Here is an 18,189-nt window from a genome sequence, read left to right as displayed (position 1 = left end):
AGAGACGGCTGACCGTCAAGAGCATGCACGCTCTTGCAGAGGACCAGAGCTCAGTGCCCAGCACCCGCATCAGGCTGCTCACAACTGCCTGTAGCTCAGGGGATCTGATGCCCTCTTCTAATGCTGGTGGGCACCTGCACACACACAGACTAGCAGGTACACACATACACTAAATAAAAAAAAGTTTTTTTTTTTAAAGAAAAGAATCTAAAACAAGGGGAGTTTAGCTCAATGGTAAGTTTCAAACCTCACCACAAGAAATGAGTAAAAACAAGGCACGGTGGCACACGCCTTTAATCCCAGCGCTCGGGAGGCAGAGGCGAGCGGGTCTCTGTGAGTTCAAGGCCAGCCTGGTCTACAGAGTGAGTTCCAGGACAGCAAGGGCCACACAGAGAGACCTTGTCTCAATCAATCAATCAATCAATCAATCAACCAATAAATAATAAGAGTCGGGATATCTACGGTGCTAGCAAGTTGCTGACTGTATCGCTGGCATGTAATGACAGCTTTAAGGTATGGATATTTCATGATAGTGGAATCTAACAGATTTCCAAAATCGCTTATGACCTTGTTATTTATTTGTTTATCTATTTTCTTGGGTGTCTGGATCATTTATTGTTGTTGCATTTTAGTCTTTAGTAACAATTATTTATTTATTTGAGAGAAATTACGTGTGCACATAGGCATGGATACCATAGAATGCACATGAAGGTCAAAGAGCAACTTGTGGGAGTTGGTTCTCTTCTTACATAGTGGGTCCCAGCTTGGCAGCAAGCACCTTTGCCCACTGAGCCATCTCACTGTTTTTTGAGGCAGGGTTTCACTATATAGCTCAGGTTAGACCTTTCTTTCTTTTCAGCCTTCCTAGGACTTAGACTATGGGTGTGCATATGCATATGGGTATGGCATGCTTGGCAGTTTTGTTTGTTTGTTTGGATGTTTTCTCTCATTGACTGGGATCAAACCCCAGGCTTTGCACATGCTAGGTTTTCCGCTGAGCTACATTCCCTGCTTGAGACGCTAAGATCTCAGCATCATACGGGAGCACACCGACTGTAACATACCTCAGACCCTTCAGAGCCTCCGGGCGGCAGCGCACAGCCATAGATCTTAACACCAGGGTCTACAAGAGAGATCCCAAAGGTATTCGTCATGAGCAACTAAAATAAACAAGTCACCGACACCGTCCCAAGTGCAGAGACACACAGCTGCGCTTGTAAAGACACTGTGACCTCAGGGTCACAGGTGGATGACAGGCCCACCTTGACCTGTGTGCCAAGAGCGGGCTGCATGGACCCAGAGGAAATTATTCCTGTCTCCCAAGGGTTCACTCACAGCTGGGGACACAGGGCACAGGGGAAGCAGAAAACCGTGTTAAGCTGGGAGTGTAGGGTAGCGCAGCAATGTGGTACTTGCCTGGGATGTGTGAAGGCCTGGGCTCCATCCCCAGCACCAAAGTAACAAATAAAAAGGAGGAGGAGGAGGAAATAATAATGATGAACTATGACTGTGATTCAGTTAAGGTGTGGTTGGAAGGCAAACTTTTACACTCCTGGTGACAATGTGAACTGTACAATCCTTCCAGAAGTCACTATGCGTTACACCTAAAACCTTAAACTATGTGCATGCCACTTGACTCAGCAAGTCTGTTTCTAGGGATATGTAGCTTTCAAAAACAGTGTAGAGATGGAGAGGTGGCACTTGTTACCCACATGGGTACATGGGCTCTATTTCCAGCACCCACATGGCAGCTCACAACTACCTGTTAACGCCAGTTCCAGTGGCTCTGACACTCCTTTCTGGCCTCTCAGGGCACTGCACACATGTGGTGCACACACAGACTCACCAGGCAAATACATATGTACATAAATTGAATAAAGAAATAATTTTTTTTTCTTTAAGAAAAGGTCTCACTATATAGCTCTTGTTAGCCTGGTGCTATGTAGACCAAGCTGGACTTCAACTCACAGACATTTACCTGCCTCTGCCTCCCAATAATACACACACACACACACACACACACACACACACACACCATTCGGGGGGTAGAGGCAAGTGGATCTCTGTGAGTTGGAGGCCAGCCTGGTCTGCACAGTGAGTTCCAAGACAGCCAAGGCTGTTACACAGAGAAACCCTGTCTCGAAAAGAGGAAATGCTGTAGTCAAATGTCATGGGACATCGCTATAATGCTAGCACTCAGGAGGCTGAGAGCTCCAGGCAGCCTGAACTTCAAACTGTAACCCTGTCTCACAAAACAAAACTAAACAAACAAACAAACCCAAATGAGCGCCGTACCAGTGGCCACAGCCAATAGGCTTACCCGGTTTCTGTCGGCGTGGCTTTCTCTTCACCCGAGGGCCAACTCCTTGTCCTTCCTTCCAACCCATTTTTCTTAGTAGTTCAAAGCCAACAGACAGTCTAGACAGGACATGGAAACATTGACAGTGAACTTCACCAGAAATAGGCGACTCCTGATCCAGCACCTCTGCCTGCCCTGTCTGGTTCATGCCACAGTAACAACACAACGGCATGGGCCTGTGGGCCAGCCTGGGCTTGGCAGCGCGTCTATACTAGCAGAGACACACATCTGCCTCTGTGGGCCTGTAGAAACTCTGGGTAGTCCTTGTTAAGGAAGCCTGTGGCCCAGGGATACCAGGAAAGTCTAAAGCTAGCACTTTAGACCACACACCCAGGAGCCGAAGACAAAGTATACAGAAATCAAAAGCTGGTGACAGCCATGCAGTTTCCTAAGTCTGCCCGCTCAGTCAGGAAAATGTAATTTCTCTCCTCTAGGCTTTCCCTGCACCTTGGGCTTCACCAACATGTTGGGCCTCCTTACTCTTTCTCAAAGGCTCCGCTCCCCACGCTAGCTTTAAGGGGATGGCTTTTCCCCATACTCTCTTCCAGTCTCCTTCTCTAGGCAGCCACTGGGACTCACACCTTGCTTGCATCTTTTAAACTCTAGTGAAATTGTCCTCAAGCTGAAGTTGAGGAGAAAGGAAGATAAGGAGAGGAGAGGGGAATGGGAAGTGGGGAGGGAGTAAGAATAGAAAGGGGGAGGGGAGAGAAGACGGGGGGGGAGGACAAGAGGGGTTGAACCCACAAGACCTGTGAGGAAGGTGGGGAAGGGAAGCCACTCCAGCTTCTAACAGCCTTCCAGCTAGGAACCCAGCGGCTGGCTGGTAGCTGGAGCTCTAGGAGATTGTACTGCAGTGATCACGGGAGACATTCTGCGTGAAACCCTTTCTTCACTTAGACTCCCAGGCAGACGGCATCTGCACCTGTAGCCGAGCTAGCCCTGAGATAGATCACCACTCGTGTGCAAAGCACCGACGCCCGGAATGAAACCCTTCTCACTTTGCCGGCGTGATGAGATCATCTAGCAGCGTGGCTCCAGGAATAGGGGCTGCAGCGGCTGCCAGTTGCCTGGCTTTCTCCCGTATTCTGTCTTTGGTTTTGGAAGCAAAATCATCTGTGGTAACGATTGCTTTAGGCGCTATCCCGAATTCACTAAGATCCTCCAAAGAAGAAATGAAAACAGAATTAGTTCATTTACACACATGCAACAAATGCACTTGTACTAACACACACACACACACACACAAAACAACAACAAAAACAACAAAGTTTTAAAGAGATTACTTTAGATATGCAAGAGAGAGAGAGAACTCTGGGAACTGGAGAGACGATTCAGTGGTTCAGAGAACTGGCTATTCTTCAAGAGGTTCTGGGTTTGATCCCAGCACCCATATAGCAACTGACAATTATCTGTAACTGCAGTTCCATGTAATCCAATGACCTACTGATGTGCATAAATACATGCAGACAAAACACCTATATGCATAAAATAAATAATAAAAACTTTAAGGGAGGGGGAAGCCAGGTATGGTGGCAATTGCCTGTGATCCTATAGAGGAGGATGAAGCAGGAGGGTTGCAAGTTCAGAACCAACCTAAGCCATATAGCAAGACTCGGTTGTTCTGTTTTGAAAGGCCTCCTTTTCCTTCTGGTAGCGTACAGCTAACTGTTGGCACTGTACTTGACTGTGCTCACAGTTAGAGCCATGCCTAGGTTTTAAGGTCCCGAGAGCTTGATTTACCCTAGCTCTTGGTTCTGTAAACCATGGGAAGCTTCTGGGTGACTGTGAAAAGCCACAGGCTCAGCACCATGGATGCTGTTGGGCAACTGGAGATTTTCAAGGACATTTGCCTGCAGATGACATTCCTGACTTCGGAGGCTGTCCCGCTGCCCCAGCACAGACACGACTTGAGTGGTGGAGAAGTCACTGGTGCAGAGGACACAGCACCGCAAACCTCTACAAACGAAAGCCTCGGGACAAGCAGGAAAGCTTCTGCTGTGCTTTCTGGGCAGAGGGAAGGTGCCACAACCAAGGACACTCGTGTCATTCCTGACCCACCTCTTCATCCATAAAATCTTCAGGTCCAAGAACAGACCTGTCCGCCCTGTTCTGTCTTGAAGACACGAAGGTAGAAGGTGTCCATCCTGGAAGGAAAGGAATTCTGGTGGTTAACGATCCTAAACAGGATTTCATCAGCTGTTTGTTTGCTTTTGTTTATTAAGATGGAGTCTGGCCAGCCAGGAGCTCACTCGGTAGACCAGACTAGCCTCAAGTTTGTGGGTTTCCTCCTACATGACAGTTTGGGGACTAGGTATGCAGCTCAGTGATGGAATGCCTGCTTTACCTGCAGCGAGGTCCTGGGTTCTATCCCCAGCACCTAAATAAGGAATCATTCAGTTAACTGGGTGGTGGTGCAGGCCTTTAATCCCAGCACTTGGGAGGCAGACACAGGTGGATCTCTGTGAGTTCGAGGCCAGCCTGGTCTACAGAGTGTGTTCCAGGACAGCCAGGACTACACAGAGGAACCCTGTCTCAAAAAAACAAAATTAAATAAATGAAAAAGAAAAAGAAAAACTCATTCAAGTTAACTGGGTGGTGGAGAACACCTGTAATCTCAGCACTCAGGAGGCAGAGCAAGTGGATCTCTGTGAGTTGAAGACCAGCCTGGTCTACATAGCAAGTTCTGGGTTAACCTGCTCTATATAGTGAAACCCTGTCTCAAAAGGGGAGGGGAGGGGGGGAGGGGAGGGGGAGGGGAGGGGAGGGGAAGGGAAGGGAAGGGAAGGGAAGGAACATGTACTACTTTAAATATAGAATTGATTAGACTATCTAGTGTGACATTTTAATTTCTTTTTCTCCAGGTCATGAGCAGGCAGTAGCCGGTGTGTTACAGTCCTGTGGCAGGTGGTTCCTGGGTAGTTCTGATGATACTGAGGCTCCTTAACCTCTATGACCCCTGGTTGCCTCATCTGCAAAATCCGTGACACCTGTCCTTAGTCACCGAGTCAGAGGCAGTCGTGATTAGCTGAGAGTCTGCCTGAGGGCACTTAGGGCAAAGTCAGAAGGAATGGAAGTCACTATTAGGTTTTAGTCACCTGCTGGAATCTCCCCATTTTCCACAACATAGAAGGAAAGCTCTTTACTTCCAACAGCACTCAGGTCAACTCTGGGAGCGCCCCAGATGTTCGCAGAATATTTCTGTGTTCTATGGTGTGTGCACCAGAATGCTTAAACAACTTCATTCTGTAAAGCCGGGAGGGGATCTGGACGTGGTAGGCCATGCCTGTCACCCCAGAACGCGGGAGGCAGCCTGAGCTACACAAAGCAAACCTCGGAGTGGAAACCTTGAGCCCTATCAGCCATGCTTGAGCGGTCCTCTGGCTTCTGTAGCACCGTACCTTCTTTAGAGCCGACAGTATTGAAGTATCCTGCGGAGAAGCCGCCACTAAAGGCGCCGTGAAAGCGTTTATACCTTCCTTTCTCATCCCTTACAGTCTGGTCCTGAAGAGGAACGGGTTTCTTTGGTCTTTCACCTGGAAAACAAATAATGAAAAAAGAGAGGAGGCTGTGCTGAGTTAGAGAGAATTGAGGGAAAATGTCACTTCTTAGACAAAATGAATTGCTGCTCACTTATAACTCCGTGTATTACCATTTATATGAAGTTGCTCTTTCTAGACTTTAGTATTAGCTTGTAGTCTATAAAATAAACTATTCTCTTAAGAAAGATGTTGCAGGCCCGGCGGTGGTGGCGCACACCTTTAATCCCAGCACTCGGGAGGCAGAGGCAGGCGGATCTCTGTGAGTTTGAGGCCAGCCTGGTCTACGAGAGCTAGTTCCAGGACAAGCTCTAAAAAAGCTGCAGAGAAACCCTGTCTCGAAAAACCAAAAAAAAAAAAAAAAAAAAAAAAAATGTTGCAGCAAGAATGTCCAAGTTGGGAGCTGGGAAGATGGCTCGGGGGAAGAGCACTGGCTGCTCTTGCAGAGGACCTAAATTCAATTCTCAGCACCCATATGGCAGCTCCTAACCATCAGTAATTCCAGTTTCAGGGGATTTGATGCCCTCTTCTGGCCTCCGCAGCACCAGGTATATGTATAGTATATATACATACACACAAGACACAAGCAAATCTTCATAAATAAATCTAAATTTAAAAAAAGCCTGCAAGTCCAAGCCTGGAGATGGCTTATGGGCAGGGTGCTGCCATACACGCATGAGAACCCCAGCTCAGGTTCCCATTCCCAAAACTCACTGTGGTGGTTGGAATGAGAAATGTCCCCCACAGGCTCATGTATTTTAATATCTGGTTCCTAGCTGGTGGCAGTATTTGTGAAGGTTGTGGAGTCTTTAAGAGGTATGGCCTTACCAAACATTGTGGCACAAGCCTTTAATCCAGCACAAGGGAGGCAGAGGCAGGTGGATCTCTTGTGAGCTCAGTGCCAGCCTGGTCTACAGAGTGAGTTCCAGACAATCAGAGCTAAACAAGGAAACCTGGTCTTTGGGATGGGGTTGGGGAGAGGAGGAGGTAGTGGTGGAGGTAGTGGTGGCAGTGGTGTGTCCTTGTGCCCCTGCTGGAGGGACATCACTGGGGGCAGGCTTTGAAAGTTTATCATCTCCCCCGACTTCTTGCTCACTCCCCCTGCTGTGCTTGCTGTTGAGCCAGCTCTCTCAGGCTTTGGCGATCTGCTTCCATGCCTCCCTGCCATTATGGACCCTCTCTCTAGAACCCTAAACCCAAATAAGCCCTTCTAGAAGTGTTTTTGAGTCATGGTGTTCATCACAGCAACAGATGCGCTGTCCCGTGTGTGCAATCCCAGCATTCCTCTGCACGCAGGAGGATCCCTGGAAGTCCACAGCCTGGTGCGCACAGGAGCCCCAAACGAGGAAAGCCTGTCTCACAAGGTGGAGAGCCAAGACCTACACCCGAGGTTATCCTGTCCACCACACTCATGCCATGGAACACATGTGCTCTCACATATAAACATGTACACACACACAGCACACCAAAGATAAAAACGTTCTGCTTCTCCTACTAAATTTCATTACAAAATCCAAATCTGGGCTGGAGAGATGGCTCAGTGGATAGCGTTTGCGGTGCAGGGCCCAGTGCCCGTGTAACAGACAAGGCGGACATCTACAAGCCAGCGCTGGGGGAGGCAGAGATGGAGTGGAGAGCCACAGAGGGGGTGATATGCTGGAGCGGCACGTGACCCCAAGAGCTTTTTGACAGTAGGAGCACTGTTTGGGGCCCGGGGTCTTCTGCATGCTAAGCATGTATTTTGCGGAGCTATATCCTGATCCTGAAAAGGAACAATTCCGTGCCTTTTCTGGAACACCATCTCTGACTCTAGAACATTCCCTCCAGTTCCTACCCGTTTCCCTCTAATCTTAGGAGTTTCCTTCACATAGGCAAATCTCCACTTAGTCATAAATGTGCTCTTTTTAAATCTATGTGTGTGTGTGCCTGTGTGCACACATGCTATGGAGTGTATGCCTGTGTGTGCACACTTGCTGTGATGTGGATGTGCCTAGGGATGCACACTTGCTATGGAGTGTGTGCCATGAAGTGTGTGTACCCGCATATCACACATGCCACAGAGTACATATCTGCCTGTGTGTGCACAGGCCATGGAGTGCGTGTGTGCCATGAAGTGTGTGTGCCCGCATATCACACATGCCATGGAGTATGTATCTGCCTGTGTGTGCACAGGCCATGGAGTGTGTGTGGAGGTCACAGCAACTTTGTTTTTGCTGTTTTGTTTTTCAAGACAGGGTTTCTCTGTCTAGTCCTGGTTGTCTTGGAACTCAGTAGACTAGGCTGGCCTTGAACTCAGAGATCTGCCTGCCTCTGCTCCCACGTTCAGGGATGAAAGGTATACACCACCATGCCTGGCAGAGGACAACTTTTGAAAGTCAATTTTCTCATTCTACCATGTGGGCAAAAGTGCCTTAGGCTTCAAGTTTTAGGTGTTATGACATAAACTGCTGCCTATAACTCCAAAGTTCTGAATTTATTTAAAATGTAAAAAGAATCCAGCTGTGGTGGCATGCACCTGTTGTCCACAAACGTTTGGACAGGAAGCTGGTTTGTGGTCAGTTAAGGGCATGGTCACAATGTCCCACAATCTCAGAAGCTAACTCCACCCTTACTCCAGCACCCTTAGTGCTAAACCACTCGATGCCTCAGCTGCCCAGCTCTAAAATGTGAATGCCACTAGTACTTGGGCACAGGAGCAGGCCTGTGATCCACCTACTGCTGAAGTAAGACAGAGCACTCTGTGCTAGAGAATATCACAGAAACTGGTAGCTATTTCAAAGTCATGTATGAAATCAGATACTGCTTGTGAGGGACTCAGCAGGAAGGACACACAGGAAGGACTTTTACAGTGCTGGCTAGCATTGCTACTGCTGTCTTGCTATTAGCATTTTATACCATGAGTGAGGATCGCCAAAGGCTTGGTATATCCATGACTTAAGTAAAATAGCTCTGACTGTCTTAGAACTCTTTCTTGTAGACCAGGCTGGCCTCAAACTCACAGAGATCTGTCTGCCTCTGCCTCTTAAATTCTGGGATTAAAGACGTGCCCTACCATAGCCTAGCCAGTTCTTACTTTTTAACAAATAAACCAGTAGTTATTAATTAATTAATTAAGATTAATTAATTAAAAAGCCAGGCATAGCCGGTGGTGGTGGCACACGCCTTTACTCCCAGCACTCAGGAAGGTAGAGGCAGGCAGATCTCTGTGAGTTTGAGGCCAACCTGATTTACAGAGTTCCAGGACAGCCTGAGATATACAGAGAAACCCTGACTCAAAAAAAAAAAAAAAAAAAAAAAAAAAGTCAGGCATGCTGGGTGGTGGTGGTGAATGACTTTAATTCCAACACTCTGGAGGCAGAGGCAGGTGGATCACTGTGAGCTCAAGTCCAGCGTGGTCTACAAAGTGAGCTCCAGGAAAGCCAGAGCTACACAGAAAAACCTTGTCTCAGAAAACAAACAAACAAAAAAACCACAAAGTCATGCATAGCAGTGCATGCCTGCAACCCCAGCACTTGGGAGACTGGGGTAGCAGGGTTGCTGTGAGTTTGAGTCCAGCCTGGGCTAATATGAGACCCTGTCTCAAAAACCACATCACCCCATCCCAATCTCTTACCAAGAAATAAAAAGAAAGGAAGGAAGGAAGGAAGGAAGGAAGGAAGGAAGGAAGGAAGGAAGGAAGGAAGGAAGGAAAGAAGGAAGAGAGAAAAGAAAAAAAAAGAGAGAAAGGAAACTATACGAAAAGACCAGGTAGTCTGAGTTCAAATCCCCCTGCTGTACAACTATTAGTTTTGTGGTCTTGGGCAAAGGATGTAATCTCTCTAGAGCTTGGCTTTTAAAACTGTAAGAGTTTTAAAAACATTGCCAGGTAACAGATCAGAGATGGAGCATTTGCCTAGGATGAAAGATACCCTGGGCTCCATCCTCAGCACCAATAAACAAATAAATCATGTATAACGCATTGCCATAGCAAGACTCAGTTAATACTAGCTATGGTGCCTTTTTTATTTTAAAAAACTGAACTACAAGCTGGGCGGTGGTGGTGCACGCTTTAATCCCAGCACTCAGGAAGGCAGAGGCAGGCGGATCTCTGTGAGTTCGAGGCCATCCCAGTCTACTTTCCCCTTTTGTTTTGTTTTCTTTATAAAGCAAAACAATGACAAAGACAAAATCAGAGTCTCCAGTACCCAGGATGACCCCTAAAACGTAGCCAAGGATGACCTTGAACTTCTGACCCTCCCACCTCTACCTCCTCAGGGTTAGGACTACGTGCTGGCTTTATATGGTGCTGGGATAACTCAGGGCTTCAAGTGTGCCAGGAAAGCACTCTGCCGAGTGAGTTATAATCCCAACAACAAATTTCTCCATTTCTTAAAAAATTAGCAGACACATTCCTTGCCTTGTGTGTCCCTGGTATGGTTCCTGGCATTTTCAATCTCAGCACCACTGACAGTTTGTTCTTCGTGAGTCTTTGTTGCCGGGAGATGTCCCAAGTGCTGTGGGATATTTAGCAGCATCTGTGGCAGACTGCCTCCCCTCCCCTACCTGGACAACAAACAGCAGCTCAGGTGAAGGAAGGCCTTCCTGCCAGGACAGGGTGCAATTCATGCAGCCTTCTTATCCTGAAAGGGAGGATAATATCTGCAGACAGCTAAGGGGGACCAGTGGAGGCAGTCATGAGAGTCAACTGGTGTGACCAACCAGGGCCCATAGAACTCCTGGGGACATGGTGCCGGCTCTAACCAGGGTGATGGGAAAACTCCAGAGAGGAGGTGATACTTTAGCCAACCACACTGTAATCATTGCCACTAATAACAGCGACTTCCTCCCTTATCAGGAGCCGATAAGTTGCTTCATTAATCACACCTGGATAAGGGTACTGATTAAGGAACTGCCCGAGGTCCACGGTTAATAAGCACAAAGCTGAGCCAGATCTCATACCACCCACATTGTTCCTTACTTATTCCTCAGCTAGATTTTCACGAGAGCCTCACAGCTGGCGGAAACCCAGTTCTAGACTCTGGTAGAAAAAGCTAAACACAGAACCCAACAGCCCTGTGCGCATGGGTCTGACAGTGAAGGCCCTCAGGATGAGAGGAATGTTGTTAGCTACAGGTAAAGACACAATTCCAACAGAAACTTAGCTTCCATCAGCCAACAGGAGGTCTAACAGGGCAGTGCTGGACTTGGGGAGAGAAGAACCCTAAAAGTAATTCCGGCTTAGAATGCATAAAGGCCTGGTTTCATCCACAGCATCCTCCCCCCCCCCCAAACACACACACATAACAAGAACATGCTGTCTGGTATAAGGAGACGGTCCAGTCGCACTAGAACAGGGTGAGATGCTGCAGAGAAAAGGCAGACAGTACAAGGTCCTTGAGCATGGCGCCATGGGACCTGTGACGTGCTCTGTGCTGCGAAGCGTGGGCAGCTTTAAGGGTGATAGTCACAGCACCAAGGAGAAGGAAAACTGGCCTAAAATGAATCCATCTAGCAGGGTTGAAGAGGAGAATTCTAGAATGAGGGGATAGTGTCTAAGGAAGAGTAGGTAGGTAGGTACTGGTGACATCTTCCCTCCTGATACGTCACTGAACTCCCTAGCTAATACTTAGCCAATAAACCCTGCTGTCAGGACCAGAAACTTTAATTAAGGTTTAATTAAGTCAGAGGAGCCAGTTCTCTAGCAGTGTTCATCTGGCCTGTCACAGCTTCAAAGCAGGAGGAAGAGTGATTAGTGGTCTAGTTGGGCCGTAAAGCGCAGCCGGAAACTTCAAAGTGCATCGGGGGCTGCAAAGTAGCTCGGTGGGAGAGAGAGGGATCAGCGTGTGGAAGGCCTTGGGTTCCCTGGAAGGAAGGCAGAAGGCAAGGAGAGGGGTAGGCGTGGGGAGAAAGTTCTAAAGCTTCGAACACTGAGGACTTACAGAGTGTTTCCAGAGAGGCTGGAGAGATGGCTCACCAGTTAAGAGCATTTGCTGCTCTTCCCAAGGATATAAGTTCAGATGCTAGGACCTACATCTGGCAGCTCATGACTGCCTGTAAATCAAGCTCCAAGAGATCCAATGTCCTATTTTGGCAGCCCTCCACACACACAGATACACATATGCATAAATAATAAAATAAATCTTTTTTTAGAAAAATAATGTTTCTAGATCTCCTCCCCACACAGATACACATATACATAAATATAATAAAACTTAAAAAAATAATGTTTCTAGCCAGGCAGTGGTGATGTACACCTTTAATCCCAGCACTTGGAAGGCAGAGGCAGGTGGATCTCTGTGAGTTCAAAGCCAGCCAAAGCTACACAAAGAAACCCTTCCTCAAAAAACCAAAAAAGAAAAGAAAAAAGAATGTTTCTAGATAAAAATAAGAGAAAAGTCTACAAATCAATGTCCTTTCCTTACACCTCAAAAGCATAGTTGGAGCAGTTTTTCATTTCTAACTTCTGTTAAAAACAGGAAGAATTGGAGGGTCTGGAAAGAAGCTTCAGTGGACAAAGGCACCTGTTGCCCAGGCTGACAACCTGAGTTTACTCTCTGGGACCTACACAAAACTGACTCCCCAAAGCTATCCCCTAACCTCTGCACCCAAACTGTGGCACGTGCATACTGTCCCACGGTAATAATAACACAATTTAAAATAGAAAAGTCAAGGCAAACAGTTGATGGCTAAACAGCATATCTCTTCTCAAAGAAATGCAGAAATGATATGAATGGATGTTCAACACGGCTCGAGCTATGCGCACATGACCCCTGCCCTCTTGGGCCATCACTACTGCTTCTCTGTGAGCTTGTGCAGGATAAGATCCAACAACATCACATATTTTAGTGCTTGCAAATCCTGGGAGCTTCTTCTTTACTAAGTCTGAAACGCCTCTAGTCGAAGATCTTTATCAACCGATTCTTTATGTTCATAGGGTGTTGCACCTGCCAGTAAAACTAATGTGACCTTAGTTGTATTGAACAAACAGTCTAGAATGAGAGACAGGCATGATGATCCTGCTTAACCCCACAGCCTGGCCAGCTTGGAGAAACCTATAATTAGGGCCGAGGGGACTTTAAACGACATTTATTACAGAACTGAGGGTGGTGGGTGTAAAACAGATGTCTCAGGAAACACAAGAGCAACCTTCAAACATACAAGAACTTGTCCAGAGCCTAGCCTTTCTCCTCCTTGGTCAGCAGAGGGGAGGGGAAGAGCCAGAAACCCGTAAACATTTCGAATGAAACGGCTCAGCAGTTAAGAGCACTGGCTGCTCTTCCAGAGGTCCTGAGTTCAGTTCCCAGCAACCACATGGTGGCTCACAACCATCCGTAATGAGATCTGGCACCCTCTTCTGGCGTGCAAGGCATACATGCACACAGAACACTGTATACATAATAAATAAATAAATCTTAAAAAAAAAACTGTTTGGGCCGGGCAGTGGTGGCGCACGCCTTTAATCCCAGCACTCGGGAGGCAGAGGCAGGCGGATCTCTGTGAGTTCGAGGCCAGCCTGGTCTACAAGAGCTAGTTCCAGGACAGGCTCTAAAAAAAAAAAAAAGCTGCAGAGAAACCCTGTCTCGAAAAACCAAAAAAAAAAAAAAAAAAAAGAAAAGAAAAAGAAACTGTTTGGGCTGGGGTGTAGCTTAGACGTAGAGTGCTTCCCTAGCATGCACAAAAGCCCGTGTTTCACCTAAGCACCACATAAATCGGGCATGCATCACATGCCTACAATCTCAGCACTTGGGAGGTGTAGCAGGGGGAAGCTCAAACTACACAGCAAGTCAGGGCTAGCCCAGGCTATGTGAGACTGCCTCAGAAGAACTGTCTAAGATAGAAGGGACTGTGTGATAAGCAAATCTGTAATCCCAGTCCTGGGAAGGCTGAGAAAGGAAACCTGTCCTGAGTTCAAGACCAGCCTGCTCTAAATACTTAACAAGTCCAAGGCCAGTTTGGGCTCTATAGAAAGACCCTTGTCTTATATCCACAGCTGCCAAAAAAGAACAGTTAGTAAGAAAAAGTCTCAGTGAAAATATCTCAGAAGTATAACCAACAGGATGTGGTCAGTATGGGAGGCGGTAGCAGAAATCTCATCAACAAAAGTCTGCAGGTAACCTCTGGGCCCAGGACCACCAATGTGATCCCTCTGTCTTCCCCGCAGGTTCATCAGTGGTTGTGGACACCAAGTAGGTAAGGCCAGTCATTAAGTGGAACAGACCAGAAACGCCAGAGAACCTTGATTCATCTCACCTCCACCCTGTACCTCACCAGCAACTCCAGTCGACCCCACTTTCCAAGTCTCCCCATAGAAAGGGCTACTTAACAGCTGTCACGGCCAACACTCCAGGCCGCACAACTTGGCTAATTTTTCCTGGTTTCATTCTGCACATCCCAAACCAGGCTATTCTCAAAATTGAAGCTAACAAGGTTAAATTACACATCCAGCCAGGCAGTGGTAGTGCACGCCCTTAATTGGAAGGCAGAAGCAGAAGGATCTTTGTGAGTTCAGCCAGGTGCAGATAGCAAGACCCTGTCTCACACAAAATAGAAAAAATAAATACATCTCTCCTTGTGTAACTTGTGTAAACTGCACCAATGACTTCTCTATCCTTAATATACTTCCCAGGAGGTGGTGGCACATGCCTTTAATCCCAGCACTTAGGAGACAGAGGCAGGCGGATCTCTGTGAGTTCGAGGCCAGCCTGGCCAGCGAGTTCAGGCTCCAAAGCTACAGAGAAACCCTCTCTCGAAAAATCGTGTGTGTGTGTGTGTGTGTGTGTGTGTGTGTGCCAAACTCCTAGCTGGATGTGATGGCACACAGTTATAAACCAAGCACGTGGAAAGCAAAGACAGAAGGGTCAAGAAGAGTACAAGGCCAGTCTCCACTATATAATGGGTTTGAGGTAGTGCAAGCTACTGGAGACCCTGTCTGGAAAAAAAAAAAAGTAAGAGTCTAATTCTTGGGGCTGGATGTGTAACTCGGTTTAAAAGTGCAAGACTAGCGTGCAAGAGGCCATGGGTTCCATCCTCAGCAACACAAACACACACACATACACAGGCAACTCCTTACTATTGCAAGTGTCAACCACACCTGTCCTGACTGTCCCTCGATTGCTAAACGGGTTCCCACTTTGGGGATTTCCTATCTCAAGTGTTTCTTCCCAGATCTTTCCAGGGCCCGTTTCTTTTGCTTTCAAGTCTGGGTGCAAGTGTACCCGCGCGGCAAGGGTCTGCCTGACCACCCTCCATCATATCCAAGTTGCTTAGTCATTCTTGCACCTCCCACCCATTCGAGTCCTCTTCTGGCCCCGAGAACACCGCACGCACGCGAGTGCGGAGCACACACCTCCCCACCGGGTTCCTGTGCGCACAGCGAGCAAGCCCAGGCCCAGGCCGAGCTGTTGCTGGGCTCACGTGCTAGACTCCCAGCCTGCGCCCCGCAGACTGTGCCGGCCATCGAACCCTCACCTTCCTCCAGAGGCTCCAGGCCCGTCCCATAGCTGACCAGGTCCTCCTCGCTGTCACTGTCCAGAGCCGCCATCCTGCTCCCTTCCGGGCTCCGCCCCCTCGCTACGGAAGCTTCTATGGGCCAAAAGCCTTCCCACTTCGCCTCCTTGCACTTGAGCACACTTTAAAGTTCAATTGTTCATTTGTGAAGGAAATGCCACCTTCGCCGGGGCCTAGTCCTATGCGAGGCAGACTCGGGTTTCAGTTACGATTGCTACCTATACAGCCATCCTGGCCCTGTCATGTGCCTGAGTACTGGGAGAACAAGGCAGTAAGACGCTCGATGCCACCCAAATGTCTGGAGGCAAAATGTACCTGTCCCTCAGCTAACTCCATGGCCCCTTCACTTCCTCAGCAGCAATCAGTGCCAATTCCCATCTTCTACCCATCCTAACCACCCTCCGGAAAAGAGCTGTGCACCCAGGGACCGCTGTCTAGTCCTCTGAACTGGAGATGAGAAAGAACAGAACAGGCATAAGGGTATGCAGTACACATACTATGAATGGATGGGGGCCACACACACACACACACACACACACACACACACACACGCACACACAGTATTCTTGTCATCCTTATATTTGTAAAAGCGAGGTCTCCTTCTAGACTTCTGAAAGGATTCACTGACTCTGAGAAAATCAGAACCCATGCTTGCAGCATGGCCAAAGATGAGACACCAGGCATGGAGAGAGAGCCAGAGGTTAGCCTAGACTACATAATCAAACACTATCATAAATAATCAAACAAATAGGAAGGTAGACGAAAAGGAGGTGTTGCTGAAAGATTCCTCCCTTTCCCATTCCACTCACAGGCTGTCCAACTCCTTTCAGCAATGAGGACAACCGCTGGAGCACACCCAGCTCACTTCCGGTTCTCGCGTCGAGCTCTTCCTCCACATCATGGCTCACTACCTCAGCTCCTTCAGGTCTGTTCTTACAAAGGTAACTTTGTCTGAGAAGCCTTCTTTAACACTATAGAAAAGACAGTATTCTCAGCTGAGGATGGAGAAGGGAGGTACATCAGCTGTCCAGCGCTCGCCCAGAGCACATGAGGTCTATCCTCCCTGAAATAAAACGCAAAGCAATCTCTATATTCTCAGTCCCTGCTCCTGTTTTCTCAGTGTTTCTTACCTTCTAACGTATTATATAATTTAATTATGTCGTTATTATTTTTCGTTTTAAAAGATGGATTGTTTTTTATGTTATGTATATGAGCATTTGCCTGCTTGTGTGTATGTGCACCACACGTGTGCCATGGAGTCAGGTAGACAGCGTCCGATCCCTGGAGCTGAAGTTACAGGTATCAGTGAGTGCTGGGAACAGAACCGAGGTCTTGTACAAGAGCAGCAAATGCTCTTAACCAAATCTATTTAGTTGTTATTTTACTGTCAGTCTCCCTCCTACGAAATGTAAGTAGTCAGTGTTGTTATTAGCTCTCTCGATAGATAGATAGATAGATAGATAGATAGATAGATAGATAGATAGATATAGATATAGATATAAATAGATATAGATATAGATGTCTCTCTGTGTGAGTGTGTACTTGATCAGTGTGGTGGCCAGGCCTTGGGAAGAAGCAGAGGTAGGAGGATACAAATTTGGAGGCAGCCTGGTCTATATAGCAAAACCTCATAAAAACCAGGCATGATGACTCACCCCTGTCCTCCTAGCACAGGGAGGGTGAGAGTGGGGGCAGGAAGAGCAGGAATTCTAGGCCACCTGTGGTTATCTACCAAGTTAGACGTCAGCCTAGGCTACGTGACTCCCTAGCTTATAATATGTACACAGTGGGGGCTGGAGAGATGGCTCCGGTTTTTGTTGTTGTTTTTAATTTGGTTTATCGAGGCAGGGATTTCTCTGTGTAACAGCCCTAGCTGTCCTGGAACTAGACCAGGCTGGCCTCAAACTCACAGAGATTTGCCTGCCTCTGCCTCCTGAGTGCTGGGATTAAAGGCATGCGCCACCACCACCTGGTTTGACAGATCAGTTTTAAAGATTATTTGTTGTTTCAGGTTTAGTTCTCAGCCCCCACATGGTGACTCACAGTTGTCTCTAGTTTCAGAGAATTCAATAGCCCCTTTTGGATTCCCTAGGCACCAGGCACCCAATGGTACGCTAACATATAAGCAGACAAACACTCATACATATAAAACAAGGATAAATAAATGTTAAACACACACATAATCAATCAAATGGATAACTATTTCTTTCTTAAATTGATACATAACCAGGTAATAGTGGCACAGCAACTTAAATCCCAGCACTAAGGAGGCAGAGGCAGGTGGATCTCTGAGTTTGAGACCAGCCTTGTCTACAGATTGAGTTTTGGAACCACCAGGGTTACAGAGAGAACCTCTTTCTCAAAAAACCAAAAGCCAAGAGAGAGAGAGAGAGAGAGAGAGAGGAGAGAGAGAGGAGAGAGAGAGAGAGAGAGAGAGAGAGAGAGAACCCAACAACAAAGAAACCTGATACATAAGAATGTAAGAACATAAGAACATACACAAGTTGGGTGGATGGTGGTGGTGCACACCTTTAATTCCAGCACTTGGAAGGTAGAGACACCCTGATCTCTGTGAGTTCAAAGCCAGCCTGGTCTACAGAACAAGTTCCAGAACAGTCAGGGCTACACAGAAAAATACTGTCTTGAAAAACAAAATAAAGCAAAAACTACAACCTAATGTATACCATGTAATTTTAAAAGGCTTACTTATTTATTTGTGTGTGTGTGTGTGTGTGTGCCTTTGTGAGTTTGTGTAATACCAGATGTGTGTCTTCTGGAAGAGCAATAAGCACTCTTAACTGCTGAGCC

General features: G+C 47.3%; 1 protein-coding gene across 2 annotated transcripts in view; it reads right to left on the bottom strand.

Moving 5' to 3' along the window:
* Positions 1 to 15,438, bottom strand: part of Gpatch1 (G-patch domain containing 1) — a 42,348-nt gene extending 26,910 nt beyond the window's left edge. Inside the window, exons 1-6 of one of the 2 annotated variants that reach the window (XM_038340310.1) lie at positions 15,343 to 15,438; positions 5,758 to 5,892; positions 4,418 to 4,503; positions 3,358 to 3,510; positions 2,321 to 2,418; positions 1,065 to 1,123 (exon numbers count right to left, since the gene is read on the bottom strand). In XM_038340310.1, coding sequence (XP_038196238.1) covers positions 1,065 to 1,123; positions 2,321 to 2,418; positions 3,358 to 3,510; positions 4,418 to 4,503; positions 5,758 to 5,844 — 483 coding nt within the window. In that variant the 5' untranslated portion in view covers positions 5,845 to 5,892; positions 15,343 to 15,438. Of the gene's footprint in view, positions 1 to 1,064; positions 1,124 to 2,320; positions 2,419 to 3,357; positions 3,519 to 4,417; positions 4,504 to 5,757; positions 5,893 to 15,342 lie in introns of both variants that reach the window. The other variant, XM_038340309.1, reaches the window with a different exon arrangement.
* Between the last annotated feature and the right edge of the window lie 2,751 nt (positions 15,439 to 18,189).

The sequence above is a fragment of the Arvicola amphibius genome, chromosome 8, assembly GCF_903992535.2.
Source record: "Arvicola amphibius chromosome 8, mArvAmp1.2, whole genome shotgun sequence".
NCBI lineage: Eukaryota > Metazoa > Chordata > Mammalia > Rodentia > Cricetidae > Arvicola > Arvicola amphibius.
This window is presented reverse-complemented; position numbering and strand designations above follow the sequence as displayed.